Below are 26,066 nucleotides of genomic sequence, written 5' to 3' on the forward strand. Positions count from 1 at the left end.
ATAAGAGCTATGAATAAAATAATAACTATGCAGGCTATTTCAAAAAGATTCATTCGAATTTGCAAGACGATATGTTCTACATGAATGAAGACAGAAATTTTGGGGCGAATTTCAGCTTACGCACAGCAACTAAGAATTTACTTTGGTACCAGTTATAAGTTGCGTGTTCGTGTGGTTGCTGGTATGAGCCTCGGCGTTGTAGTGAGCTCACTCGTTCGCTCGCCCATTCAAAAAAAAAATGGCTCTGAGCACTATGGGGCTTAACATCCATGGTCATCAGTCCCCTAGAACTTAGAACTACTTAAACCTAACTAACCCAAGGACATCACACAACCCCCAGTCATCACGAGGCAGAGAAAATCCCTGACCCCGCCGGGAATCGAACCCGGGAACCCGAGCGCGGGAAGCGAGAATGCTACCGAACGACCACGCGCTGCGGACTCGCGCAGTTATTATCCAATTTACTTCGAGTCGAGATGGTGATAACACTACAACAACAAAAGGTGCTTTGCGTTCTCCGTTTCGACAAATGAAAGTCAGTCACAACTGTGCGACGTAAATACAGTGAAGGGAGGAAGGAAGGGAGGAAGACTATGAACGTCGGCACACGGACCGTGCTGTCGAACGTTAACGTTGAGCGTGCCAAGTTCAACGTGCTGCTGAACGCTCAGGAACGATGCGACTTGTGCGTACGGTACGTGGGGCCCAACGTCGTATACGCGATCGCAACGCACTCCAGCGGCAGTTTGAGGGATGTTTCTAGTTCGTTTACTCAACGGGCGCGCGTAAAACTCCCACGTTAGGTCTATTAAAACGCACATTTCTTCCATCGTCCACGGAAAAGAAAGTATCATGTTCAATCATTAAGGACACAGGCTTACAAAAGTTCCATTACAAACAGTGCGGTACAAATTTGGAATACTTCTCCGCATAAGATAAACATTATTTCATCATTCCCACATTTTGGTAAAACCCCAAGGTCAGTCTTACTTGATCACTGTTCCTACCCAGTAGCAGAATCTTTGCAACATGTGAATTACGAGGCGTAAAAGAAAAACGAGCAAAATGTATTTATACAAGTAGCGCAAGCTGTCCTGTAATTAAGCCAATCGAACAGTGTCACCCCTCAAAAAAAAATGTGAACTTATATTTACATAACATCAAATATTATAGCATATACTTATATTAAACTAACAATAAAGTATCAGAACTAAATAAAAACGCGAATGTTAGGGAAAAAAATTTGGATGGGTAAAGATGCGAACCACCGCTTCAGCATTCACTCATTATCGCGCAGATACGCTACGCATTACGCTAAACCAACAAGAGTCTGCTACTCATAAAAAGTATTGTGTTACCTCTTGCTAAAAACGTTAATCGTAGATAATTATGTTACTAAGGGGAGCCGGAGGTGGTCAAATCCAAAAAATTACGATTTTTTTTTTTTGCTACCGAAAATTAATTGGAACATTCCTCTTTAATGTAAACTTTGAATTATTGTTCTACTCGCCCTAGAAATGGAGTTATTACCATTTTCCCCCACGCCTGCAGAGGAAATGGGCGGCCGCTGAATGCATCTAACACCCTCTCGTGACTTCCTGGCGAACTACTTGGTTTTTTTTTTCTTTATTGTGATTTCATTCCCCTGCCCCATATGGGCAGGGGAGGGCTGTCAGCAGCACAATCCGCCGCTCTTCAGCCGAGTGACACGACGACTAAAACAAGAATAAAATAATACATACATAAGGAGATAAAAAAGGGGAACATAAAACAGAGTAAGGGGAGAAAATCGAGGTAAAAATACACTGACATGTAGACATTCATTGGGGACAGTTAAAAAAGTTCTTAAAACACAGAGAAGACACTGAATGCGCACGCACAGGTTAAAAGTTGGCCACAGTATTAAAAACACTCCGAAACAACACACTTAAAACCCACTTGGAGCACACATGACGAAGAATAAAACTACCAGGTGGGACCTGCCGAGGGAAAGGTCAGAGAGGATGGAAAAGGAGGGGCAGCTGGGGAAGCGGCGGGATGAAGAGAGGAGGGGCAACCATGGGTTCACGAAGAGGCAGGAGACACGTGGGGCGGGAGAGGAAAAGGGAAGACAGGGCAGGAGGGAGCGCAGAGACACTGAAAGAAGGCACAAGAGATGGAGGGGGAGTAGGAGGGGAAATCCGCTCAGAAGGAGGGAGGGGGAGGAGAGGGAGCCCTGAGGAGGAGGCAGGAAGAGGGGGTTAGAGTTGGTAGGAAGGGTAGATGTCAGGGCGAAGCTCATCATCCGGGAGGGGTAGACGGTGGAAGTTGTGTTGGGAAAGGAGATGGAGGGTGTGGAGATGTAGAGAGGGAGGGACACAACGGTAAAGGCGCGGCAACTGGTTGGGAGTGGAGAGGAAGGGAGACACCAGGGGGTGAGGGGGATCAAGGCGGCGGACAATATATAGTGTGCGGATGTGTTCAAGGAAAAGGAGAAGAACTGCTTGGGATTTTCTCGGCCTTTTATGCATACAGCGCCTTATGTTACGCATACAGCGAGTGTGCAAGGGTTGGCTACATTGTTTTCTGTGACAAATGAAGCGCTAAGAGCGCGGAACATCGCCTCTTTGCTGTTTACCGTTTCGGCTTCGAAGGCTCAAACAAACTTTGGGTTCAAGTAAGCTCAATGATGGAAAGACAATAGGAGGGAGAGGCAGGCTTACTGATGAGGTGATTGAACGTCTACAGAGATACTATGGGTATGCTATAAGGCAAAATACTAGTAATGTTAGTGACATGCGAAAAGCAGTGTGGGTATTGTTCCTTCATACTGCCTCTTCCAATGAATACCCTCAACACAGCCTGAGCCCAAAAGATTCCTGGTGCAAATATAATGCAAAAAAGGACTATGATCACAAACATGGTTTGCCAGCAGCTGTGATAAATGCAATAAAACCAATTTTTCATGACTTAGCACAGCCAGAATTGTTACACAAATGTCTGCACGGAAAGACGCAGAATCCTAATGAGAGCGTAAACAATTTGATTTGGAAAGTGATTCCTAAAAGGGTGTATGTAAGCATAAAAACACTGCACTTTGGCATTTATGATGTAATAGCAACCTATAACTAAGGGAACAGTGTGAAGTGTGAAGTTCTGAAGGCATTAGGATTTACAGCTGGGGTGAACACTGTACGAGCTCTAAGTAATATTGACAGAGAAAGAATAAGAGGAGCAGAAAGAAGAGAAAGGCATATGAAGTATGATGGAACAACAGGCCAGAAAAGAAGACAGAAGAGGAAGCTTTTGGAGGATGAAGAAGAAGACCCTGATAATCCATCCTGTAGTGCAGGAATGTATTGAGAAACTTTGATAGCCATTTCCTGTAAATTAGAATTTTTCGAATATAAGGAACATTTTCTCAAAATCCACTCAAGCTAGAGAGATGAAATTTTTATACAGCACTCCTAGTGGTCAAACTTACATTGTAACACAGCCATTTGGCAATATGTTCAGTAGTTTCATTTCAGTTTAATTATAAAGCAATTATTTGTAAAAAAATTTGGGTCATTAATAAAAAAAATAATTGGAAGGAAACTAGAAAAGATACTCCAAAATCCCGCTGTCATAACTGCATTACTAAACCACTCTATATGTAAAAAAAATTCAAATTTTTCTATTTGGTAGTTTATTCATAAATGTTCCTCAAACTTAGTGATTTCAACATGGGCAGCATAGGCACCTCCGGTTCCCCTTAATTGAAATTTAATTATAACAAATTGTACGATGAACAATGCGTTTTGGGTGGATCTTCAGTGCGTCGCTGCCTTCAAATAGCCTACTTTCATAATACGCTCGTTACAATAATTCTTTTGCCATTAATATGATATTTCTCATTATTTTATTGGAACGAATCACACAACTAACAACGGGTTTTGCAGTGATTCTCAATTTGCTGGTGCTCAGAAACGGCATATATACATATAGGCTTGAAATGAATGCCAATATGGCCCCTCACAACTCTGTACTGAAGGGAGACGGCGTGCGTGAGACGTAGTTGGCGATGTGCCATCTCATTGGTCAACGCTCAGACTCATGGTCAGAATATCTGACATGCCAGATATTGCTCTGCACGTTCGGAAAGACTCCCGAGCGTGCTATTCCACGCTATGACGTCAGAAACTCGGCACGCTCAACGCTCAAAGTTCGGATGCACGCTCCGTGTGCCGACGGCTTAAGGCTTTAATGTCCCGTCGACAACGGAATCATTAGAGACGGAGCTCAAGCTCGGTTAGCTTCAACTTTATGGCTTTATCGCTTTAAGGAAATCGGCCGTGTCTTTTCAAAGAAACTATCCCGGGGCTGGTCCTGGCGGAGGTTCGAGTCCTCCCTCGGGCATAGGTGTGTGTGTTGTCCTCAGGGTAATTTAGGTTAAGTAATGTGTAAGCTTAGGGACTGATGACCTTAGTAGTTAAATCCCATAAGATTTCACACATTTGAACAAACTATCCCGGCATTTGCCTCGAGTGATTAAGGGAAATCACGAAAAACCTAAATCAGGACACGGATTTGAACCGTCACCCTCCCGAATGCGAGTCCAGTGCGCTAAGCATTGCACAGCCTCGCTCAGTTGCAGTAACTTCAGGCATGCTCGCGAAAGTATGGAAGAAGTCAGACTATTGTGTTGATGTTTGTCTTGTGCCTTGCGTAGTAAAATATTCAAATGTGTGTGAGTTCGTAAGGGACCAAACTGCTAAGGCCGTCGGTCCCTAGACTTACACACTACTTAAACTAACTTAAACTAACATATACTAAGAACAGCACACACACCCATGCCCGAGGGAGGACTCGAACCTCCGGCGGGAGGGACTTGCGTAGTACATATTGAGCCGATGCGAAAGGTGATTTTGGAACTTTGATTCTAAACGTGATTATAAATACTGCCCCAGGGTTGTAAGTGCATGTGTGTAAGAGACAAACCCTTGTAAAATAGAATGGTTTATTAGAAAATAAAAATTTTGTAGTCCTTTGTGCAAGTTAAAATTTATCCCAAGGTTCTACCTTCATTCATACAGAAGATGTAGTCTTTTGAAATACGATGAACCTCTTTCTGACATCCTTTATTACTTTTGATGTGTGCTAAAGGAGAAAAGTAAGGACTAAGGAAACACTGAAAACGTTAGTTTAGTAAAGCAGTTTGTTCAGAATGGAGCTCCTGGGATTGTTCACTTCTCACAACTGTTGCAAGTTCGGAGACAGTGCAGCAGTATGGCATGAACGTTTTCCAGTCCGAATATCTGTCATTTATGCATGGCTTACCTAACACCATTATTTATCAACATACAACGAGATGACAGAAGTCATGGGGCAGCGATGTGGGCATATGCAGATGGTGGTAGTATCGCGTACACAAGGTATAAAAGAGCAGTGAGTTGGCGGAGCTGCCATCTGCACTCAGGTGAGTCATGTAAAAAGGTGTCCGACGTGATTATGGCTGCGCGACAGGAATTAACAGACTTTGAACGCTGGTAGTTGAAGCTAGACGCATGGGACATTCCATTTCGAAAATCGTTAATGAATTCAATATTCCGAGATCCACAGTGTTAAGGGTGTGCCAAGAAAACCAAATTTCAAGCATTACCACTTACCACGGACAATGCAGTGGCCGACGGTCTTCTCATAGCGACCGAGAGCAGCGGCGTTTCCGTAGAGTTGTCAATGCTGACAGACAAACGAAACTGCACGAAATAACCGCAAACAATAATCCGGAACGTACGACTAACTTATCAGTTAGGGCAGTGAGGCGAGATTTCGCGTTAATGGGTTATGACAGCAGCCGACCGACGTGAGTGCCTTTGCTAACAGCACTATATCACCCGTGGCACCTTCCTGGGCTCGAGATCACATCGGTTGGACCCCTAGACGACTAGGAAACCGTGGCCTGGCCAGATGAGTCCCGATTTCAGTTGGTACGAGCTGATGGTAGGGTTCGAGTCTGTCGCAGACCCCACAAAACCATGGACCCAAGTTGCCAACGGGGCACTGTGCAAGCTGATAGTGGCTCAATAATAATATGGACTGCATTTACATGGTATGGACTGGGTCCTCTGATCCAACTGAACCGATCATTGACCATTCATGGACTTTATGTTCCCAAACAACGATGGAATTTTTATGCGTGGTAATGCGCCATGTCATCATGCCACAATTGTTCGTCATTGATCGAAGAACATTTTGGACTATTCGATAGAATGCTTTGGCCATTCAGATTGCCCGACATGAATCCCACCGAACATTTATGGAACATAATCGAGAGAGCAGTTCGTGCACAAGATCCTATATGGGCAACACTTTCGCATTTATGGACGGCTATAAAGGCAGAATTGCTCAATATTTCTGCAATGGACTTCCGACGACTTGTTGCGTCCATGCCACGTCGAGTTGCTGAATACGCAGGCCAGGAGGAGGTCCTACACGCTGTTAGGAGGTATCTCATGACTTTTGTCACGTCAATTGAAAGCACTTGCCAATACAATGTTCTGCACCCAGAATGCTTCACCTGTGAAGTTCTTAATAAACCTATTTGAGAAGTACTGTTGCGACTTTAGCCTCTAGTTCAAACACTAGAAGACCAATGGACAAGATACGTGAAAATTATGGAATGTATTTTAGAATACAATTTGGAACTTACTTTATGAAATACAACATTGTATTGCCACTATGGCACTGAGACAGCTACAGAACTCTTGCTTTGCTCTGTCTGTATCGCCGGCCGAAGTGGCCAAGCGGCTCTAGGCGGTTCAGTCTGGAACCGCGCGACCGCTAAACTTCATGGAGACCTCCTAGGAACATACCCACGACCTCTTTGATTCCATGCCACGACGTTCAGAGGTTCTAGCTCCAACACATCGGGCTTCACATTACACAGAATTCTCAGAGTCAAAAATCATGTAAAGTTCTGTGATTGGAATCTTTCGTGTAATTCCATTTACCCAGTCTGTGGCGTAAAGCTCGTTTCAGTCAAGTCACATGTGTATTTGTCGGTGCTGCAGAGAAAACATTAGCGAACGTTAGGTGTATTTATACCTATAAAGCTCCGAACATTATTTTACAACCTCAAGTAAAGCAGTAAAAGTGCATTAAAACTCATGAAAGTTCATGTAAGATGCTGAGAGCTCTGTTGCTTCAAAGGCATTTACTGTCTCCAGAAGGCCGCAGAAGACGTAATTGAGTAGGTAAATGTTCGAATGAGTTTCCAAAAACCTATTGTGCATGCGCTTATTTTGGAGCTTTTGGTGAAGAATTCCTCGCTGAGTAACGCTGACATACACTCCTGGAAATTGAAATAAGAACACCGTGAATTCATTGTCCCAGGAAGGGGAAACTTTATTGACACATTCCTGGGGTCAGATACATCACATGATCACACTGACAGAACCACAGGCACATAGACACAGGCAACAGAGCATGCACAATGTCGGCACTAGTACAGTGTATATCCACCTTTCGCAGCAATGCACGCTGCTATTCTCCCATGGAGACGATCGTAGAGATGCTGGATGTAGTCCTGTGGAACGGCTTGCCATGCCATTTCCACCTGGCGCCTCAGTTGGACCAGCGTTCGTGCTGGACGTACAGACCGCGTGAGACGACGCTTCATCCAGTCCCAAACATGCTCAATGGGGGACAGATCCGGAGATCTTGCTGGCCAGGGTAGTTTACTTACACCTTCTAGAGCACGTTGGGTGGCACGGGATACATGCGGACGTGCATTGTCCTGTTGGAACAGCAAGTTCCCTTGCTGGTCTAGGAATGGTAGAACGATGGGTTCGATGACGGTTTGGATGTACCGTGCACTATTCAGTGTCCGCTCGACGATCACCAGTGGTGTACGGCCAGTGTAGGAGATCGCTCCCCACACCATGATGCCGGGTGTTGGCCCTGTGTGCTTCGGTCGTATGCAGTCCTGATTGTGGCGCTCACCTGCACGGCGCCAAACACGCATACGACCATAATTGGCACCAAGGCAGAAGCGACTCTCATCGCTGAAGACGACACGTCTCCATTCGTCCCTCCATTCACGCCTGTCGCGACACCACTGGAGGCGGGCTGCACGATGTTGGGGTGTGAGCGGAAGACGGCCTAACGGTGTGCGGGACCGTAGCCCAGCTTCATGGAGACGGTTGCGAATGGTCCTCGCCGATACCCCAGGAGCAACAGTGTCCCTAATTTGCTGGGAAGTGGCGGTGCTGTCCCCTACGGCACTGCGTAGGATCCTACGGTCTTGGCGTGCATCCGTGCGTCGCTGCGGTCCGGTCCCAGGTCGACGGGCACGTGCACCTTCCGCCGACCACTGGCGACAACATCGATGTACTGTGGAGACCTCACGCACCACGTGTTGAGCAATTCGGCGGTACGTCCACCCGGCCTCCCGCATGCCCACTATACGCCCTCGCTCAAAGTCCGTCAACTGCACATACGGTTCACGTCCACGCTGTCGCGGCATGCTACCAGTGTTAAAGACTGCGATGGAGCTCCGTATGCCACGGCAAACTGGCTGACACTGACGGCGGCGGTGCACAAATGCTGCGCAGCTAGCGCCATTCGACGGCCAACACCGCGGTTCCTGGTGTGTCCGCTGTGCCGTGCGTGTGATCATTGCTTGTACAGCCCTCTCGCAGTGTCCGGAGCAAGTATGGTGGGTCTGACACACCGGTGTCAATGTGTTCTTTTTTCCATTTCCAGGAGTGTAGTTTCCCAAGAAGATATCACCAGGTGAAAACAAAAATATCTTTTATGTGCTGACTCTATAACCCGCACCATTACGTGGATAGCGTTGGCGTATATGTCATGGCTACAGGGAAGATCGACAAGTATGCTTCAGTGTCTGCCATGTAAAGGTGGACGGTAGAAGTGCCATCATTCGCTGTGTTTTATTATTGTTCCATATCAAGTCCACACTGAGGTTGTGAAATACAGAATAGCTGCTCAGATATGATAAGAATTGCAGAACGAATTGGCAGATACTACCACCATTATACATAAGTAGAGTAGTAAAACAACGGAAAATTCAAATTAAAATGTCTGGGCCGAGTTTCAGTAACTGTACGACTCTATATCTATGCGGCTATATTTCCTCGCACGGAAGTAGATTCTGTGTTCTGTGTCTCTATTGAACTATCAGATAGTTGAATTATAAACAGTTCACAAGAGTGTTCAGCATTTCTTTTCTAGCAAATGAAGATGACATCTTGTCTTAGCAAGAACTCATCACGTTTTTTAAGTGATGGACAGCCACAAGGATACGTAGCTGCTCAAAGCCACCCGCAAATCCTTGATATGATTGACGCAGTGGTTTAAATGATTGATGTCGGGTCACACTCGACACGAAATGTTTGTCGAAGCGAACAGGTACAGATCGAGGCCCCCATTTGGTAACTATAGGCGAAGGATTGCTAGGTCCCAACGTCGCCTGTCTGAATGACCACGGCGATATACCACTCATCTTGTTCTTTTATATCACGTATACAGTCCCCAAATTCGGATACTGCCAACAGTTGCATCTGTACACCGTAAATAAGAAAAGTTCATTGCATCATTTTCTTCTCTACGTCTTGAAGCCTGCCATCGACGTACAATGGCACGTACTGTAATTCACCCGCCCAAATGGTTTCGGTTGGAATGTCCAGCGCCTCTATCCTCCCTCCCACACTAATCGCCTTGACGTGTATGTCGAGTAGGACGCATCTTCTCAGGGCCACTGTGACGAGGAGATTCTCGATGCAACGACTGCACACGGTGGACACTTCACACACGAGCTTTTTGGGATCATTTCGTTAAAATCTCGTATGCCTGTTTCACTGTGCGTGACGACCACTTAAAGACTTTATGACGTCATGGTTACTTGCCACAGCGAACTGCTACGTTCGATGAGGCAACGCTGCCAGTTTCCACGTCTGATTCAGTTAACCATCAATATATTCTCTTCTAGTGTATGTCGATGCCTATAATCTCTTTACAGGCTACTTATTCTAATATTGTCGATGGTTTTCATTCATACATGGAACGCCGCCACTGTACCAGAGATTATAGTGGAGCAAGTGTGTGATACAGACAGAATATGGCAACCCAGAGGTCGGCAAACTCTTTAGTCAACAGAGCCAAATATCAAAAGGACAACAATTGAAATTTCCTTTAAGAGTCAAATTTTTGAAACTTAAACTATGTGGATAGGTACCTTGTTGTTAATTTAATTAGGTATTCCTAAGTTGGCCTTTACTGAGAATGTTCTCTGTCTGATTGAGATGCGTTCGTTGACGTCTAGCCCTTCCAACTCTCCCATTCACACTCGCCTTGTATGGTCCACTTATTTCGTCCGTCTCCTTTGTTTCGTCATCTCCTATGTCCAAACCACATCAACATACCTTTCTCAATACTCGACACTACATGTTTTTTTCGCTCCAAAACGCTCACGAAAATTAACTTAATAAACTTCACTTAAAGATCTAAGTCTTGGTTGAAGTAAGGGTATGTTGATTAAAACTGGATATCGTCCTTAATAATGATATTATTTATTGATAAATTAAATTTTAAGGTATCCATAAAATTAAACAATGACGATGTCTGAAACATTTTTGTGAACAATGGCCTTGTATCTCCTGGGAAAGTTATGGTAAGTCAACTTCGTATACTTTTTTTTCTATTTTATTTTAAGTGCGATTCCAGGTTCTCATCAATAAGACGACTTCACATTTTTCTCTTGATAAGATTCATGCTTGAAAACTATTTTTCGCATGAATATGTAGACCCAAATAAGGAAAGAACAGAGAACATCATTTTTCTCAGACGATTATAATATAATGTATGAGGAATACTATCTCAAGTATTAAAAATCGATATATCTTCCTTCTCCAGGTCTTTCAAAGCAGACCACGTACGCTGTGAACTAAGGCCATATTTACTTTACTCTAATATTTCTATATCAGCATTAAGATGTTTAAATTTCGAGCTTCACAATTCTTTGTTTTTTATATCGATCAATTACATTTCAAAGTTGCGGTGTCATTATTAAAGGGAGAAAAATTTAATTCTGTTACAACAGCATTAAGAATTTCTTTTTAACTCGTTGTTTCTGAATTCCTGAAAACTATTGATAAAAGCTTCTCACATAATTAAAAATGTTGTATTGAAACAACAAATATTAATTTTCTTGGCTTTGTTTGAACGGGCTTCGAAAGTTGATCAAAGTTTCTATTTCAAAACCTTGAATAAAAAGAGATAAAATGTTTTCGAATGAAATAACTTTTTCTAACATCGAAAAAAATTGTGTTTGCCTTCCCCAGTAGTTCACGACTGAGCAGATTTTGATGAGACGTAACGTCTTCCATGAAATAAAATGTTTGGATCCAGTGATTGTTCGTTAGTTCTGGATACTGAACATACTTTCATCTTTCTTAACAAGAAAGCTAAACGTTTCATAATGTTTTCTCTAGACAACCAATCTATCTTTTTATGCAGCAGAAGAGCTGTGTATTCATTCGCCATTTCATTTAAAAAAATTTTTAAATTGTTGATGATTAAGAGCTTTAGTTGCAGTCTAATGAAGTTGATAATCTTAATCACCAATTTCATAACTTTGCTAATTTCTTCAGAAATGTCTGTACACAATGCACTTCTTGGTGAATGATTCAATGGTAGGTAACTATCTTGTGATTATTTTTTTCTTTCAATAAGCAACAAATCTTTTTCTTGCGCTGGCCATCCTTTTCACCCCGTCTGTTGAAAATGAGACAATTTTATCGAGTGGAAAATGATGTTTTCCATATACTCCACTACAGCATTTGCTGTATCCTCCCCACGTGTTTGACGTTGAGTGGGTATAATCCCAAACGTTCTTGTTTAGAACCTATCGATTAAATAAATCGTGCAAAAAGTGAAACTTGCGCTGTATCATTTGTACCACAAGACTCGTCAACTGCTATTGATAAAGCTGAAACCAGTTTCAGATCTTCGACTTTCTGATTGGTTATATTCGAAGACATTTTACCTGTTCTAACTTTCTCTGTTTATGCACACAGTGGTAAATCTCTAATGTCTTTGGAAGAGCCACACTCAACAGGCCAAACAGTCGCATGTAGCTCGCGAGCCGCAGTTTGCCGAGCACTGATCTAGCTGTTATAGTATACACCCGAGCCCTGTCAAAACCATTCTAATGGAAACCGAAATTATGCCGAATGATTTTCATATGATTCGACGTAGGTTAGTACTCTACTACAATCAAATTCAAACGTCTGTCTGCATACAGCAACGTCATAAAGTTTCTTAAATGTTAAAAAAACCTCTGCACTTATCATTTCACCCTACAGATCGGCGTGTATTATTTTCTAGAAAATTATATCTGTACTAATACTGAAACTGCCAAAAAGTCGTGCCTGTTTGCCTGTTTGAAATTACTTGACGAATTTTCATGGTGTTTCTTCAAGTAACTTGAGCGTAGCTTGGAGAAACGTATGGGCTTTATTTCATCAAAATCTGATCACAAAAAAATTCTGGTGTCTGTTCTTTTGGATATGTCAGAAAGAACGGATATATTTTGATCCCAAAGCCATTATGAATCAAGACACAAAGAACTGACTGGCATAAGCTGCTAGTGGGCATTGATTTAAATCAATGGAGAAAGTTGAAAACTTGTCCTGGACCAGGACTCGAACCTGGGCCTCCTGCGTGCTAGGTAGATCTGCTGACCACTGCACCATTGATTCAACGTAATGAATACAATGCTTATACAATCCTCATAGTGTTTAATCTATACCTCCATACCAATACACTACTGGCCATTGAAATTGCTACACCAAGAAGAAATGCAGATGATAAACGAGTATTCATTGGACAAATATATTATACTAGAACTGACATGTGATTACATTTTCACGCAATTTGGGCAGGCCGGAGTGGCCGTGCGGTGCTAGGCGCTACAGTCTGGAACTGAGCGACCGCTACGGTCGCAGGTTCGAATCCCGCCTCGGGCATGGATGTGTGTGATGTCCTTAGGTTAGTAAGGTTTAATTAGTTCTAAGTTCTAGGCAACTGATGACGTCAGAAGTTAAGTCGCATAGTGCTCAGAGCCATTTTTGAACCATGCAATTTGGGTGCATACATCCTGAGATATCAGTACCCAGAACAACCACCTCTGGCCGTAACGGCCTTGATACGCCTGGGCATTGAGTCAGACAGAGCTTGGATGGCGTGTACAGGTACAGCTGCCCATGCAGCTTCAACACGATACCACAGTTCATCAAGAGTAGTGACTGGCGTATTGTGACGGGCCAGTTGGTCGGCCACCATTGACCAGACGTTTTCAGTTGGTGAGAGATCTGGAGAATGTGTTGGTCAGGGCAGCAGTCGAACATTTTCTGTATCCAGAAAGGCCCGTACAGGACCTGCAGCATGCGGTCGTGCATTATCCTGCTGAAATGTAGGGTTTCGCAGGGATCGAATGAAGGGTAGAGCCACAGGTCGTAACACATCTGAAATGTAACGTCCACTGTTCAAAGTGCCGTCAATGCGAACAAGAGGTGACCGAGACGTGTAACCAATGGCACTCCATACCATCTCGCCGGTCGATACGCCAGTATGGCGATGACGAATACACGCTTCCAATGTGCGTTCACCGCGATGTCGCCAAACACGGATTGGACGATCATAATGCTGTAAACAGAACCTGGATTCATCCGAAAAATGACGTTTTGCCATTCGTGCACCCAGGTTCGTCTGTGAGTACACCATCACAGGCGCTCCTGTCTGTGACGCAGCGTCAAGGGTAACCGCAGCCATGGTCTCCGAGCTGATAGTGCATGCTGCTGCAAACGTCGTCGAACTGTTCGTGCAGATGGTTGTTGTCTTGCCAACGTCCCAATCTGTTGACTCAGGAATCGAGACGTGGCTGCACGATCCGTTACAGCCATGCGGATAAGATGCCTGTCATCTCGACTGCTAGTAATGCGATGCCGTTGAGATCCAGCACGGCGTTCCGTATTACCCTCCTGAAACCATCGATTCCATATTCTGCTAACAGTCAGCCATTGGATCTCGACCAACGCGAGCTGCAATGTCTCGATACGATAAACCGCAATCGCGATAACCTTTATCAAAGTCTGAAACGTGATGGAACGCATTTCTCCTCCTTAGACGAGGCATCACAACAACGTTTCATCAGTCAATGCCGGTCAACTACTGTTTGTGTATGAGAAATCGGTTGGAAACTTTCCTCATGTCAGCACGTTGTAGGTGTCGCCACCGGCGCCAACGTTGTGTGTATGGTCTGGAAAGCTAATCATTTGCATGTCACAGCATCTTCTTCCTGTCGGTTAAATTTCGCGTCTGTAGCACGTCATCTTCGTGGTGTAGCAATTTTAATGGCCAGTAGTGTATTACTAAATGCAAAGTAATTGGTATACCACATTGTTTTTTCACAACTAAGCTGCTGAACTGATTTCGATGAAATTTGTTACGGAGGCAGTTTGAACCCTGAGGAATAACATAGGGTCCTTAGAAAGTAAAAAAAGAAGAAAAAAACATTCGAACCCTAAGAGTGTGAAGTAGGAGATTGAACATCTTTTTTTATATCACTGAACATCAACTATTTCAAAAAATTATTAAATTTGTTGCATAATGTCCACGTTGTATGATGCATAGTTACTTCAGTAGCGCAATGGACAGATGCGCGCTCCTGCCCACGCCCCTCCGTATGCACCACTCGGCAGTGACGCTACGCATTTCGCCGCATCGTGCATGGCAGCCGTGGAGCGGCATGGCACGGGGATGGGGACACATCGATAGCTTTGCTTAACAAAACAGACAGAAACGAGAGTGTAGCTAACACTATTGCACATACAACAGCTTGCTTACTCACTATCACCCATCATAACAAAAGCACTAATAAATGAGCACAGCTGCAGGTAACAGCTAGTAATAAATATGACCGCCTTTTATCTGCAATTATACATAGGGTCCAAGAGTAATAACACACTAAACTTATAGGTATACACATGCGAAAAATTAAAAACAGACACTCTGAATCCATAACCCCCCTTAAATGAATTTTTTTCACATATCATACAGGCTATAAACGGTATGTTATCATAATCGCTGAGTAATTCACCAATGGACAGATTGTCTTGGACAACAATTTCAAGAGCTTCTATAGTCTCTTCTAGCCATATATACTGATGTATGAAGGCGATCATGTCATCTGGGATTAAAACGTTCCACACTACTTCCAACTTTTGTCGTAACCGGTCACTAACTGTTGCTGGTAAAACAGTTCAGACCACGTGTCGTCCCATTACTTCTCGCCCACAAGTGCTTATTGGGCAACAGATCTGGTGAACGTCACGGCCTAGAAAATTAAGGACAATTTTGGACTGTTTGTTGGATTATTTTCTAAGCAAGAGCACGGCCTTTATCGAGTCGTTGTATAGATGTCAACAAAATGTGTTACATGACATTCTGAATGTGTCTTACAATGTTCGGTGCTGCCACAAGCAATATATCAGAGGTTTACTGTCATTGAGGACCATTATTCACCACAACCGTTTTACTCGTTGTTGGTTCCTTGTGTTGAGCCTAATAGGTGATGTGGCTGCGTGCGATCAGCGATGGCTACTGGTCCGCTAAGGCAGTCAAGGCATTGGTCAGTATACTACTGACGTCCCAAACCAGGTCGACGAGCATACGCAGTTTCTTTCAGAGCAACAGTGGCAGTATTTGTACTCACCGACCATCCACATCGTGTATTGGGCAATTCTTCGGAAGGACTGTCTAGTGCCGCCATCCCCCCCCCCCCCCCCTCCCCTCGCACCCTTGTATCAACAGATCACTCTTACAGAAAGTCAATTACTAAAACTTCCTAGCAGATTAAAACTGTGTGCCCGACCGAGACTCGAACTCGGGACCTTTGCCTTTCGCCGGCAAGTGTTCTACCAACTGAGCAACCCAAGCACGACTCACAACCCGTCCTCACAGCTTCAGTTCTGCCAGTTCTGCAGGGTTCGCGGAAGGGCTTCTGTGAAGTTCGGAAGGTAAGAGGCGAGGTACTGGCAGAACTGAAGCTGTGAGGAGGGGTCGTGAGTCATGCTTGGGTAGCTCAGTTGGTAGAGCACTTGCCGGCGAAAGGCAAAGGTCCCGAGTTCGAGTCTCGGTCCGACACGCAGTTTTAATCTGCCAGGAAGTTTTATATCAGCGCGCACTCCGCTGCAGAGTGAAAATATCACTCTGGAAACATCCCTCAGGCTGTGGCTAAGCCATGTCTCCGCAATATCCTTTCTTCCGGGAGTGCTAGTTCCGCAAGTTTCTCGGAAGAGCTTCTGTGAAGTATGGAAGGTAGGAGGCGAGGTACTGGCAGAACTGAAGCTGTGAGAACGGGTCGTGAGTCGCGCTTGGGTAGCTCAGTTGGCAGCCGGCACGGTAGCTCAGCGTGGTCGGTCAGAGGGTTAGCTGCCCTCTGCAATAAAAAACTGAGTTTATGGATCAACGACGAACTGAAGCGGGTGTCTTGCGACGTCCGCCCCTACCAGATACAACGAACAAAAACGAACAAAATGAGATTAGAAGAAAAAAAAAACAAACAAACAAAGTTGGTAGAGCCCTTGCCGGTGAAACGCAAAGCTCCCGAGTTCGAGTCTCGGTCCGGCACACAGTTTTAATCTGCCAGGAAGTTTCATATCAGCGCACACTCCACCGCTGAGTAAAGATCTCATTCTGAAGTCAATTACTGTTGTTATGAGTCCAGCATTTCCATGTTCAATAAGAGAATCATACTCCGTCGAATGCATGGCGCTATGAATTACTATCTTCACTGACCTTCCCAAATGCTGCATGCAAATTTTATCTTTCTTTGTTGGATCTTTAGAAATGTTAATTTTCACTTTACCGTATATCAAAAAGCAAGATTAGGGTTCAATGTCTCGTCTACGACAGGATTATGAGAGACGGAACGCAAGCTCTGATTGGGGACGATATCGACCGTGTCCTTTTTAAAGGAACTGTTCTGGCATTTGCCTTAAATGGTCTATGGAAGCCACGGAAAACCTAAATACAGATGGCTGACCAGGAATTTGGTGTGAGTCCAGTGTTCTAACAATCGCCACCTCGTTCGGATACAGTATTTGAGTACTTCTTTATAAAAGTTCTGTGGCTTCACAGAAGCCATTTAGTGATACATCGAGAGGATATCTCAACGAAGGATTTTCACGACCCTACTAAAGTTGAACACGTTTGTCGACACTGTTTCCGACGTGCTTTGGGTGTCCCGTTACTGTCTATACGTGCGAAAGTTGTATGAGGCAAATCTTTAGCTCTGCTTCTAACTTAAACAGACACAGAAAAAACCGCAAAAATGTTGATATAAATAAGCTTAAAGTGAAGTTAAAAATTCCAAATCTCCAACACCTTGCATTCTTTAGGTTTACCCAGGGGTCGCTTCCAAGTCGCTACGCAGCCTTCTAATGAAGAGATAGAAGTTGATTATTGCGTGAGTGGTGAGTTTATTTCGTAGCCGCACTCCTCGGTAATAAGGCAGTGGACTCTCAGCTGGCTTGTTACGCTTCGTTTGGGCTGGCGCCATTATGGCGAGCTGTGTGCTAGCTTCCAAGTTAGCTGGCAGCCACGAGTCGTGTCGGGCCTCCTTAATGATGAGGCAGTAATACATCCGGGCCAGGAGAGCTCCTTTACTAGCAACAGCTTTGAAGTGTGTTCCCACAGATATCTACACCTGAAGAATTTTATTTTTACCAACGACAATGAATTCATCATTTTAGGCGCTGGAGCTGTCACTCTGACAGCTTTCTTTTAGCGGTATAAAATGTGCACCTAGCACAGCGTTAAGAACGGAACTCAACTTTACGAGACAGTTAGTTGATCCAGACTGATGACAATCTTTGGTATGGCACACCAGGCAAACTTAACGTGGTTCCTAGATGGTTTACCTCACCCTTTTAGGTGAATACTAGGCTTTCTCCCAGTCGTCATCAGATACGCAACACACAAACATGAAAACTGTTGTCTTTGGTCCAGGCTGTAACATGGGTTTTTCACTGTTCCGCCTGGGATTTTTTCTCCTCTCGTAGCTTCTCTATAACTCTTCAATAAAGCTCAGTTTTATACCATTAAATTTGATGTGGATAGCTAGCAAACTTCAATGCTATTTTTACAGTTGTAAAAGGCAGACTGAAGTGTAACGTCCCGCCGCGTTCACCTCGTTAGAGACGGACTGAAGAAGAATGACAAAAGAATACTGCCTTATCTTTCCCAGAGGAACTACCCCGTCAATCGCCTTCATCGATTTAATCCACCCAAGGAAGATTTATGAGTGGATAATCGGAACACGAATCCATTGATTTAACCATTGGGCTCCTTGTTTGATTCTTAATAGCCAACAGCCATACATTATGACGATTCCAAACTACCAATGTCGCTCACTGTAATTTTATGGTTCAAATGGCTCTGAGCACTATGGGACTTAACTTCTCAGGTCATCAGTCCCCTAGAACTTAGAACTACTTAAACCTAACTAACCTAAGGACGTCACACACATCCATGCCCGAGGCAGGATTCGAACCTGCGACCGTAGCGGTCGCGCGGTTCCAGACTGTAGCGCCTAGAACCGCTCGGCCACCCCGGGCTGCTGTAATTTTATGTTCTGCGGTATGATAATATTTCCTCCAAAGTCTTCTTCGTTTCAAGCATTCTTTGCTCATTAGTCTGTAGCTTTATACTGTTTCTTAACTGAAAACTGATAAATATCTTCGAATGTATGAATATTTGTTGTGATAAGCAAAGCAAAGTTCCATTCATACTAAATACACTGATTTAAACATGTTTGTTACTACAATATACGAACATTTTGCCCTCATGGCACCCAAAATGAGAATATACGTGCAGCTTGCTACCTGCATCCACCACATGGCATCACGTCCGCCTACAACAGAAGGTACATACACTAGCCTCGTACGATTTACAATATGTTTGTGAATTAGTTGGTGGCACATTACTTATTTATATTTAAACAGAGACTGTGGCTCGCATTGTCACAATAGCCCCCAAAACACTTTGATATGTGTCAAATAAGGAACGTTCTTTTTTTTTTTTTTAAAAAAAAAGTGGTGTCTACAAGATGGCTCAAAATGTGAATTAAAAATTTTCTCAACTATACAAGGGATACAAATGGAACCTCATATAATAATTTGACGAAGAAATTTATCTACTAATACAGCAAAGCAAAAAGCTGAGTTAAACGATGTGATTTTAATCTATATCATTTGCAATTCAATAGTTAAAGTTGTCAGCCCGTCTGGTTAACGTCAGTTGGTGAACAACAGTTAAATTTTTTCGACTTTTATTAGTTATGCTATTCAAAAAAGAAAACTGGCACATAAAATCAGTTTATATGAAAAAGTATATATGTTTCTAGAGCATACCACTTTTTTCTCTGCACATTTGCATTTATGTAACTACAGTACTTGCTTGGCGACATTACACACCAGTACCCCATACCAGTAAATCTGACAAAAACATTAGAACCGCATATCTTGAGATGTGATGCAATAGAGCTTTATTTTTTACTAGTGCAAACGTTCTACCACAGTTTTAAAATGCTCAGAAAGCCGTTAAAATAACGTTTTAAGACGTCTAAATTTTTTAAAAAAAAACCTCTCCCATAATGTCACTGTACGGAAACTCTCTTTCTACAGATCAAGTGCTGTATATCTATAACTGTGAGCAGTAATTAACGTGTCGTTGTCTTGCAATAATGCTAACATCGTCTGCAAAAAGGAACACCTGAAGAGGTCAGTGGTAGAAAGTGATAACCCACAAGAGCGCATTTTGGGACAATGTATGTTACATGTTTGTTTAAATTCTAAGATAAAAATATAGAGACAATAAAAGAGTACAGTTCATACAGAATACCGTGCATTCGAACATTAAATATGGAACTACTCGCTAAGCATGTGGTGCATTCGAAAATACACTCAAAAAAAAGAAAACCGCGAAAGAAATATCCGAATGGGACGGAAATCGGTAGATGTTATGTGTATGTACAGACAAACAAATGATTATAGTTTCATAAAACTTGGATATCTCATTCAAGAGAAGGAGCTTCAGAAACTGGGAAAGTTAATAACACGTTGGTCCACCGCTGGCCCTTATGGTAAAAGTTATTAGGCTTGGTATTGATTTACAGAGCTGTTGGATGACGTCCCGAAGGATATCGCGCCAAATCCTGTCCAACTGCCGAATACATCGTCAAAATCCTGATGTGGTTGGAGAGTCCTGCTCATAATGTTCTAAACGTTCTCAATTGGGAAGAGAACCGGCGACTTTGCTAATTAAGATAGGGTTTGACAAGCAGCAAGACAAGGAGTAGAGCCGGCCGAGGTGGTCGAGCGGTTCTAGGCGCTAAAGTCTGGAACCGCGCGACCGCTACGGTCGCAGGTTCGAATCCTGCCTCGGGCATGGGTGTGTGTGATGTCCTTAGGTTAATTAGGTTTAAGTAATTCTAAGTTCTAGGGGACTGATGACCTTAGAAGTTAAGCCCCGTAGTGCTCAGAGCCATTTGAACCATTTGAACAAGGAGTAGAAATCTCGCCGTGTGCAGAAGAGCATTACCTTGCTGAAAGCCCAGGATGGCTTGTTATGAAGGGCAACAAAACGGGCTGTAGAATATCGCCGACGTGCAGCTGTGCTGTAAGAGTGCCGAGGATGATAAACAAAGGGATCCTGCTATGAAAAGAAATGACACGCCAGACCATAACTCCGGGTTAGCGGGCCGTATGGTAAACGACAGTCAGGTTGGAAATCCACCTCTGTGTGGGGCATCTCCAGACACAGAATCCCACTGAGCGGAATAGAATCATTTCCAGTGCTCCCTCATCGAATTAGGTGAGGACGGATCTGGTGGCGCCTCAGAGAGCAGTAGGATACCAACTTGAATGTTGCCCACCATACGGCCCGACAACCTGGAGTGGCAGTCTGGGCTGCCATTTCTTTTCATAGCAGAAACCCTTTGGTTGTCATCCGCGGCATTCTTACAGCACAGCGGTACGTCGACGATATTCTAGCCCCGTTTTGTTGTCCTTCATGGTAAGCCATCCTGGTCTTGTATTTCAACAAGATAATGCCCGTTCGCACATGGCAGGAGTTTCTACTGCTTGTAGGGACCTCGGCCAGGAAGGTGGCTGAATCTCTCCGCAACTGAGAACGTTTGGAGCATTATGGGCAGGAGCCTCAAACCAGCTCGGGATTTTGACGATGGAACGCGCCAATTGGACAGAATTTGGCACGATATCTCTCCGGAGGACATCCTACAACTCTATCAATCAACGCCAAGCCGAAGAATGCTTGGATAAGGACTACAGGTGGACCAACACACTACTGAGTTTCTCAATTTGTGAAGCTCTTTCTCTTGAATAAATCGGCGATTTCTTTTAAATTGTAATTATTTGTTTGCCTGCACATTTACATAACATCTACCGATTTCCGTCCCAATCGTATAATTCCCTCGTGGTGCGTCCCCTTTTTTTCTTAGAGTGTACAACAGGCAATGAGAACACTCTCACACTTAATTTAGAGTTAACACTTCTTCCGCCAACCCCTTCAACTGGGCCCCCTTACACAAATAAAATGAGGTCATTCCGCCGGCCGCTGTATCACAATTTAACATTTTATGCAATTCTTTTAATTATTATTCTTCCTTAGACATTTAAATTACCATAATCTTACTTAAATTAGTAATCAACTGCCTCCTTTCCACATTTACTCACAAGTCAGAATAAGCGTAACTATATCAACTACCAATTTTTCAACTTACGAGAATATACAAGCGAATATACAATTTTTTTGTGACTTAGAGGAGGCTCAATGGTAACCGAAACATCTTAATTTTCCCTAACATTAGTTTTGATACAATTGGAAATGGAACAGTGCTTCCTTTTCAATAACGTATGGCTGTGTCACGACTGCTGCACCATCATACACCGTGTCCAATGATATGCTCCATCCGTCTACTTCAGTCCACATAAATACAAGACAATGTCAGCTCTTACGCCTGAAACAGTTTAGTATCAGAGACAAGAAATAATAACAATTTTTAGGAGGCAAATAGCGTAAACTGCAGCCACTTGACAGCTCAGTCCCCGTCACTGGCCTTTACGAGCGTGATCAATAAACAACTAGACACAAATGAGTATGAACTAATTCTGTAATTAATGAAAACCCACAATTGACGAAGCTCTTCAGAACAACGCACTCAAGCAACTATCTAGTCTCTAAATCAAAGGTTGTACAGTCCATATGGCCGAGCGGTTCTAGGCGCTTCAGTCCGGAACCGCCCTGCTGTACGGTCGCAGGTTCGAATCCTGCCCCGGGCATGGATGCGTGTGATGTCCTTAGGTTAGTTAGGTTTAACTAGTTCTAAGTTCTAGGGGACTGATGACCTCAGATGTTAAGTCCCATAGTGCTTAGAGCCATTTGAACCATTTTTCGAGGTCATTCCGATAGGGTAAGAACAATAATGGGCCCAGATTCGAACGCTGGGGAAAGTCCATTGTGATTTCTCAGTTCGTAATCGACTGGAGTGGTGACACGAAGGTGGTGTGTTGCAGCCATGGCCCCGTTTGCGTTCGCTCCGCCGCTGTTCGAGATGTGGAAGAAGCTGCCGGTGGACGAGCGCGGCAAGCGGCCGCAGCGGTCGCAGCGCGCGGCGCTGGTGGAGCGTCCGCTGGCGACGCCGCTGCTGCCTCTGCGGCTGTGGAGTGGCGTGGGCGTGGGGCTGCCCTACACGCCCCTGCTGCCCTGCCCAGTGCCGCCGCCGCCCTCGCGCTCCACCAAGACCCCGCCGCCCATCTCCGTAATACAGTGACCGTTCCTTCCCTGATCCGACCCCACTCATACTGTCTAGTCCTGTAAACAAGCTCGCTATAAGCGGCCATGTATTTATAGCTCAGATTCGTTGCGATGTTACTACTTAGTTTATATACCTACCGTCGTGTCTGTTGCGTTAGCGTAATGTAGATATGTGTATGTAATTACAGTAAACAACGCGTTGTTATGTATTGTTGCAAAAAATTGTACCTAACTTGAAAATAAAAATATTCGTGTGGTATTTTATGCAGTTGTGTGTTTTACAAAAAATTAGACCCGTTTTTTCCTTTGGTAGAGAGTACTCGACACCCGTGATTAGACATAATATAATTTATCTGATCAAAAGTATCCGATCACTTATTAGTGGCCGGCCGCGGTGGCCAAATGGTTCCAGGCGCTTCAGTCCGGAACCGCGCGACTGCTACGGTCGCAGGTTCGAAAATTGGTTCAAATGGCTCTGAGCACTACGGGACTTAACATCTGAGGTCAACATTCCCCTAGAACTTAGAACTACTTTAACCTAACTAACCTAAGGACATCACACACCCATGTCCGAGGCAGGATTCGAACCTGCGACCGTAGCGGTCGCGCGGTTCCAGACTGTAGCGCCTAGAACCGCTCGGCCACCACGGCCGACTCGCAGGTTCGAATCCTGCCTCGGGCATGGATGTGTGTGATGTCCTTAGGTTAGTTAGATTTAACTAGTTCTAAGTACTAGGGGACTGATGACCTCAGATGTTAAGTCCCACAGTGCTCAGAGTCATTTGAACCCAACTTATTAGTGGTCATTAATATGCGATGTACCTTCACTTCGCCTATATGATAGCTTGAACTCTGTTGGAGACACATTCAGTCTGGTGTCTCAATGTCTGTGAAAGAATGGTAACCCATACCTCACGAGCCGAAGCCAGAAAAGGGAGTCATGTTGCACTAGTGTCTAGAGCGAAGTCAACCTTCTGACTCATCCCAATGGTGTTCCACTGGGTTCAGTCTGGGACTCTGGTCAGGCTAGTCCATTACATCTAGATCTACATCAACATTTATACTCCGCAAGCCACCCAGCGGTGTGTGGCGGAGGGCACTTTACGTGCCACTATCATTACCTCCCTTTCCTGTTCCAGTCCCGTATGTTTCACGGAAAGAACGACTGCCGAAAAGCCTCCGTGCGCGCTCGAATCTCTCTAATTTTACATTCGTGATCTCCTCGGGAGGTATAAGTAGGGGGAAGCAATATATTCGATGCCTCATCCAGAAACGCACCCTCTCGAAACCTGGACAGCAAGCTACACCGCGATGCAGAGCGCCTCTCTTGCAGAGTCTGCCACTTGAGTTTGCTAAACATCTCCGTAACGCTATCACGCTTACCAAATAACCCTGTGACGAAACGCGCCGCTCTTCTTTGGATCTTCTCTATCTCCTCCGTCAACCCGACCTGGTACGGATTCCACACTGATGATGAATACTCAAGCATAGGTCGAACGAGTGTTTTGTAAGCCACCTCCTTTGTTGATGGACTACATTTTCTAAGGACTCTCCCAATGAATCTCAGCCTGGCACCCGCCTTACCAACAGTTAATTTTATATGATCATTCCACTTCAAATCGTTCCGTACGCATACTCCCAGATATTTTGCAGAAGTAACTGCTACCAGTGTTTGTTCCGCTATCATATAATCATACAATAAAGGATCCTTCTTTCTATGTATTCGCAATACGTTACACTTGTCTATGTTAAGGGTCAGTTGCCACTCCCTGCACAAAGTGCCTATCCGCTGCAGATCTTCCTGCATTTCGCTGCAATTTTCTAATGCAGCAACTTCTCTATATACTACAGCATCATCCGCGAAAAGCCGCATGAAACTTCCGACACTATCTACTAGGTCATTTATATATATTGCGAAAATCACTGGTCCCATAACACTCCCCTGTGGCACGCCAGAGGTTACTTTGACGTCTGTAGACGTCTCTCCATTGAGAACAACATGCTGTGTTCTGTTTGCTAAAACAGGAATGTTATTGTCCACAAATCATTGCCTTACAGATGCTCCTTTATGACAGAGTGCATAGTCATACTGATACAATCTATCGTTGTCTCCGAACTGGTCCTCTACTGTACACAACACGTAATGTTGCACAATATGTTCATATTCTTCCTTTTTTTTCTTTATAATACAGTTGGGGGATAACACCCTAACCTCGAAAATCACCTCCATACAGTAACACCACCTCCTCTGTACCGCACTGTTGGCACTAAACATGACATGAGGTAATGTTTGCCATGTATTCGCCAAACCCAAACTCTTCCATAGCACTCCCACAGGGTATAGCGCGATTCGTCGCTCCAAACCACTCTTTTCCAGCCATCCATTACCCAGTGTCATCGCTCTGTACACCATCTCAAACATTATCATTGATTACAAAAATTTTCAGCTTATGAGGAACTGCTCGACCACTGAACCCCATCGTACCTCCCTTCACACACTGCCCGTGCTAGCTGGAACACACGTGTGCTCCCTTTCGCTGATCTCACTCGATAATTTACAACCACACTCCTCAATTCTAGATGGTCCCTGTCCCTCACTGACAACGGCCTTGCCGCAGTGGTTACACCGGTTCCCGTGAGATCACCGAAGTTAAGCGCTGTCGGGCGTGGTCGGCACTTGGATGGGTCACCATCCAGGCCGCCATGCGCTGTTGCCATTTTTTCGGGGTGCACTCAGCTTCGTGATGCTAATTGAGGAGCTACTCGACCGAATAGTAGCGGCTTCTGACCCCACACCCCTCCTACCCGCATCCTCCCCTGAGGATGACACGGCGGTCCGATGGTGCCGGTAGTACACTCGTGGCCTGAAGACGGAGTGCTTTCAGTGCTTTCCCTGTCCCTCAGTAGGCTGCCTGAGGTCTGCCTGGGCTTGGTTTTTCTGCGGTTGTTCCTTCGCGCTCCCACTTCACACTCTCATTGCCAACAGTCAGCTTGGGAAGCCTTAAAAGGATTGAAATGTCCCTGATGGATCCGTTACTCAGGCAATATTCAATAATTAGTCCACATTCGAAATCACTGAGGTCTCTCGAGCGACCCATTCTGCTGTTAGTGTCTCTCTATCCGCAGCACAGTACTCCTCGCCCCCAGTTACACTGGCGGCTCTGCTTCTCGTGACATCTAGTGGTCAA

General features: G+C 44.4%; 1 protein-coding gene and 1 pseudogene across 1 annotated transcript in view; both read left to right on the forward strand.

Annotated features, from left to right (window-relative positions):
• Window positions 1–23,137, forward strand: part of LOC126183836 (ETS-related transcription factor Elf-1-like) — a 164,979-nt gene extending 141,842 nt beyond the window's left edge. The window contains exon 4 of the mRNA XM_049926097.1: window positions 22,638–23,137. Coding sequence (XP_049782054.1) covers window positions 22,638–22,894 — 257 coding nt within the window. The 3' untranslated portion in view covers window positions 22,895–23,137. The remainder of the gene's footprint in view (window positions 1–22,637) is intronic.
• Window positions 23,138–25,477: 2,340 nt separating this feature from the next.
• On the forward strand, window positions 25,478–25,595 carry LOC126186057 (5S ribosomal RNA; annotated as a pseudogene).
• Window positions 25,596–26,066: the final 471 nt, after the last annotated feature.

This window comes from Schistocerca cancellata, chromosome 4 (genome assembly GCF_023864275.1).
Source record: "Schistocerca cancellata isolate TAMUIC-IGC-003103 chromosome 4, iqSchCanc2.1, whole genome shotgun sequence".
Taxonomy (NCBI): Eukaryota; Metazoa; Arthropoda; class Insecta; order Orthoptera; family Acrididae; genus Schistocerca; species Schistocerca cancellata.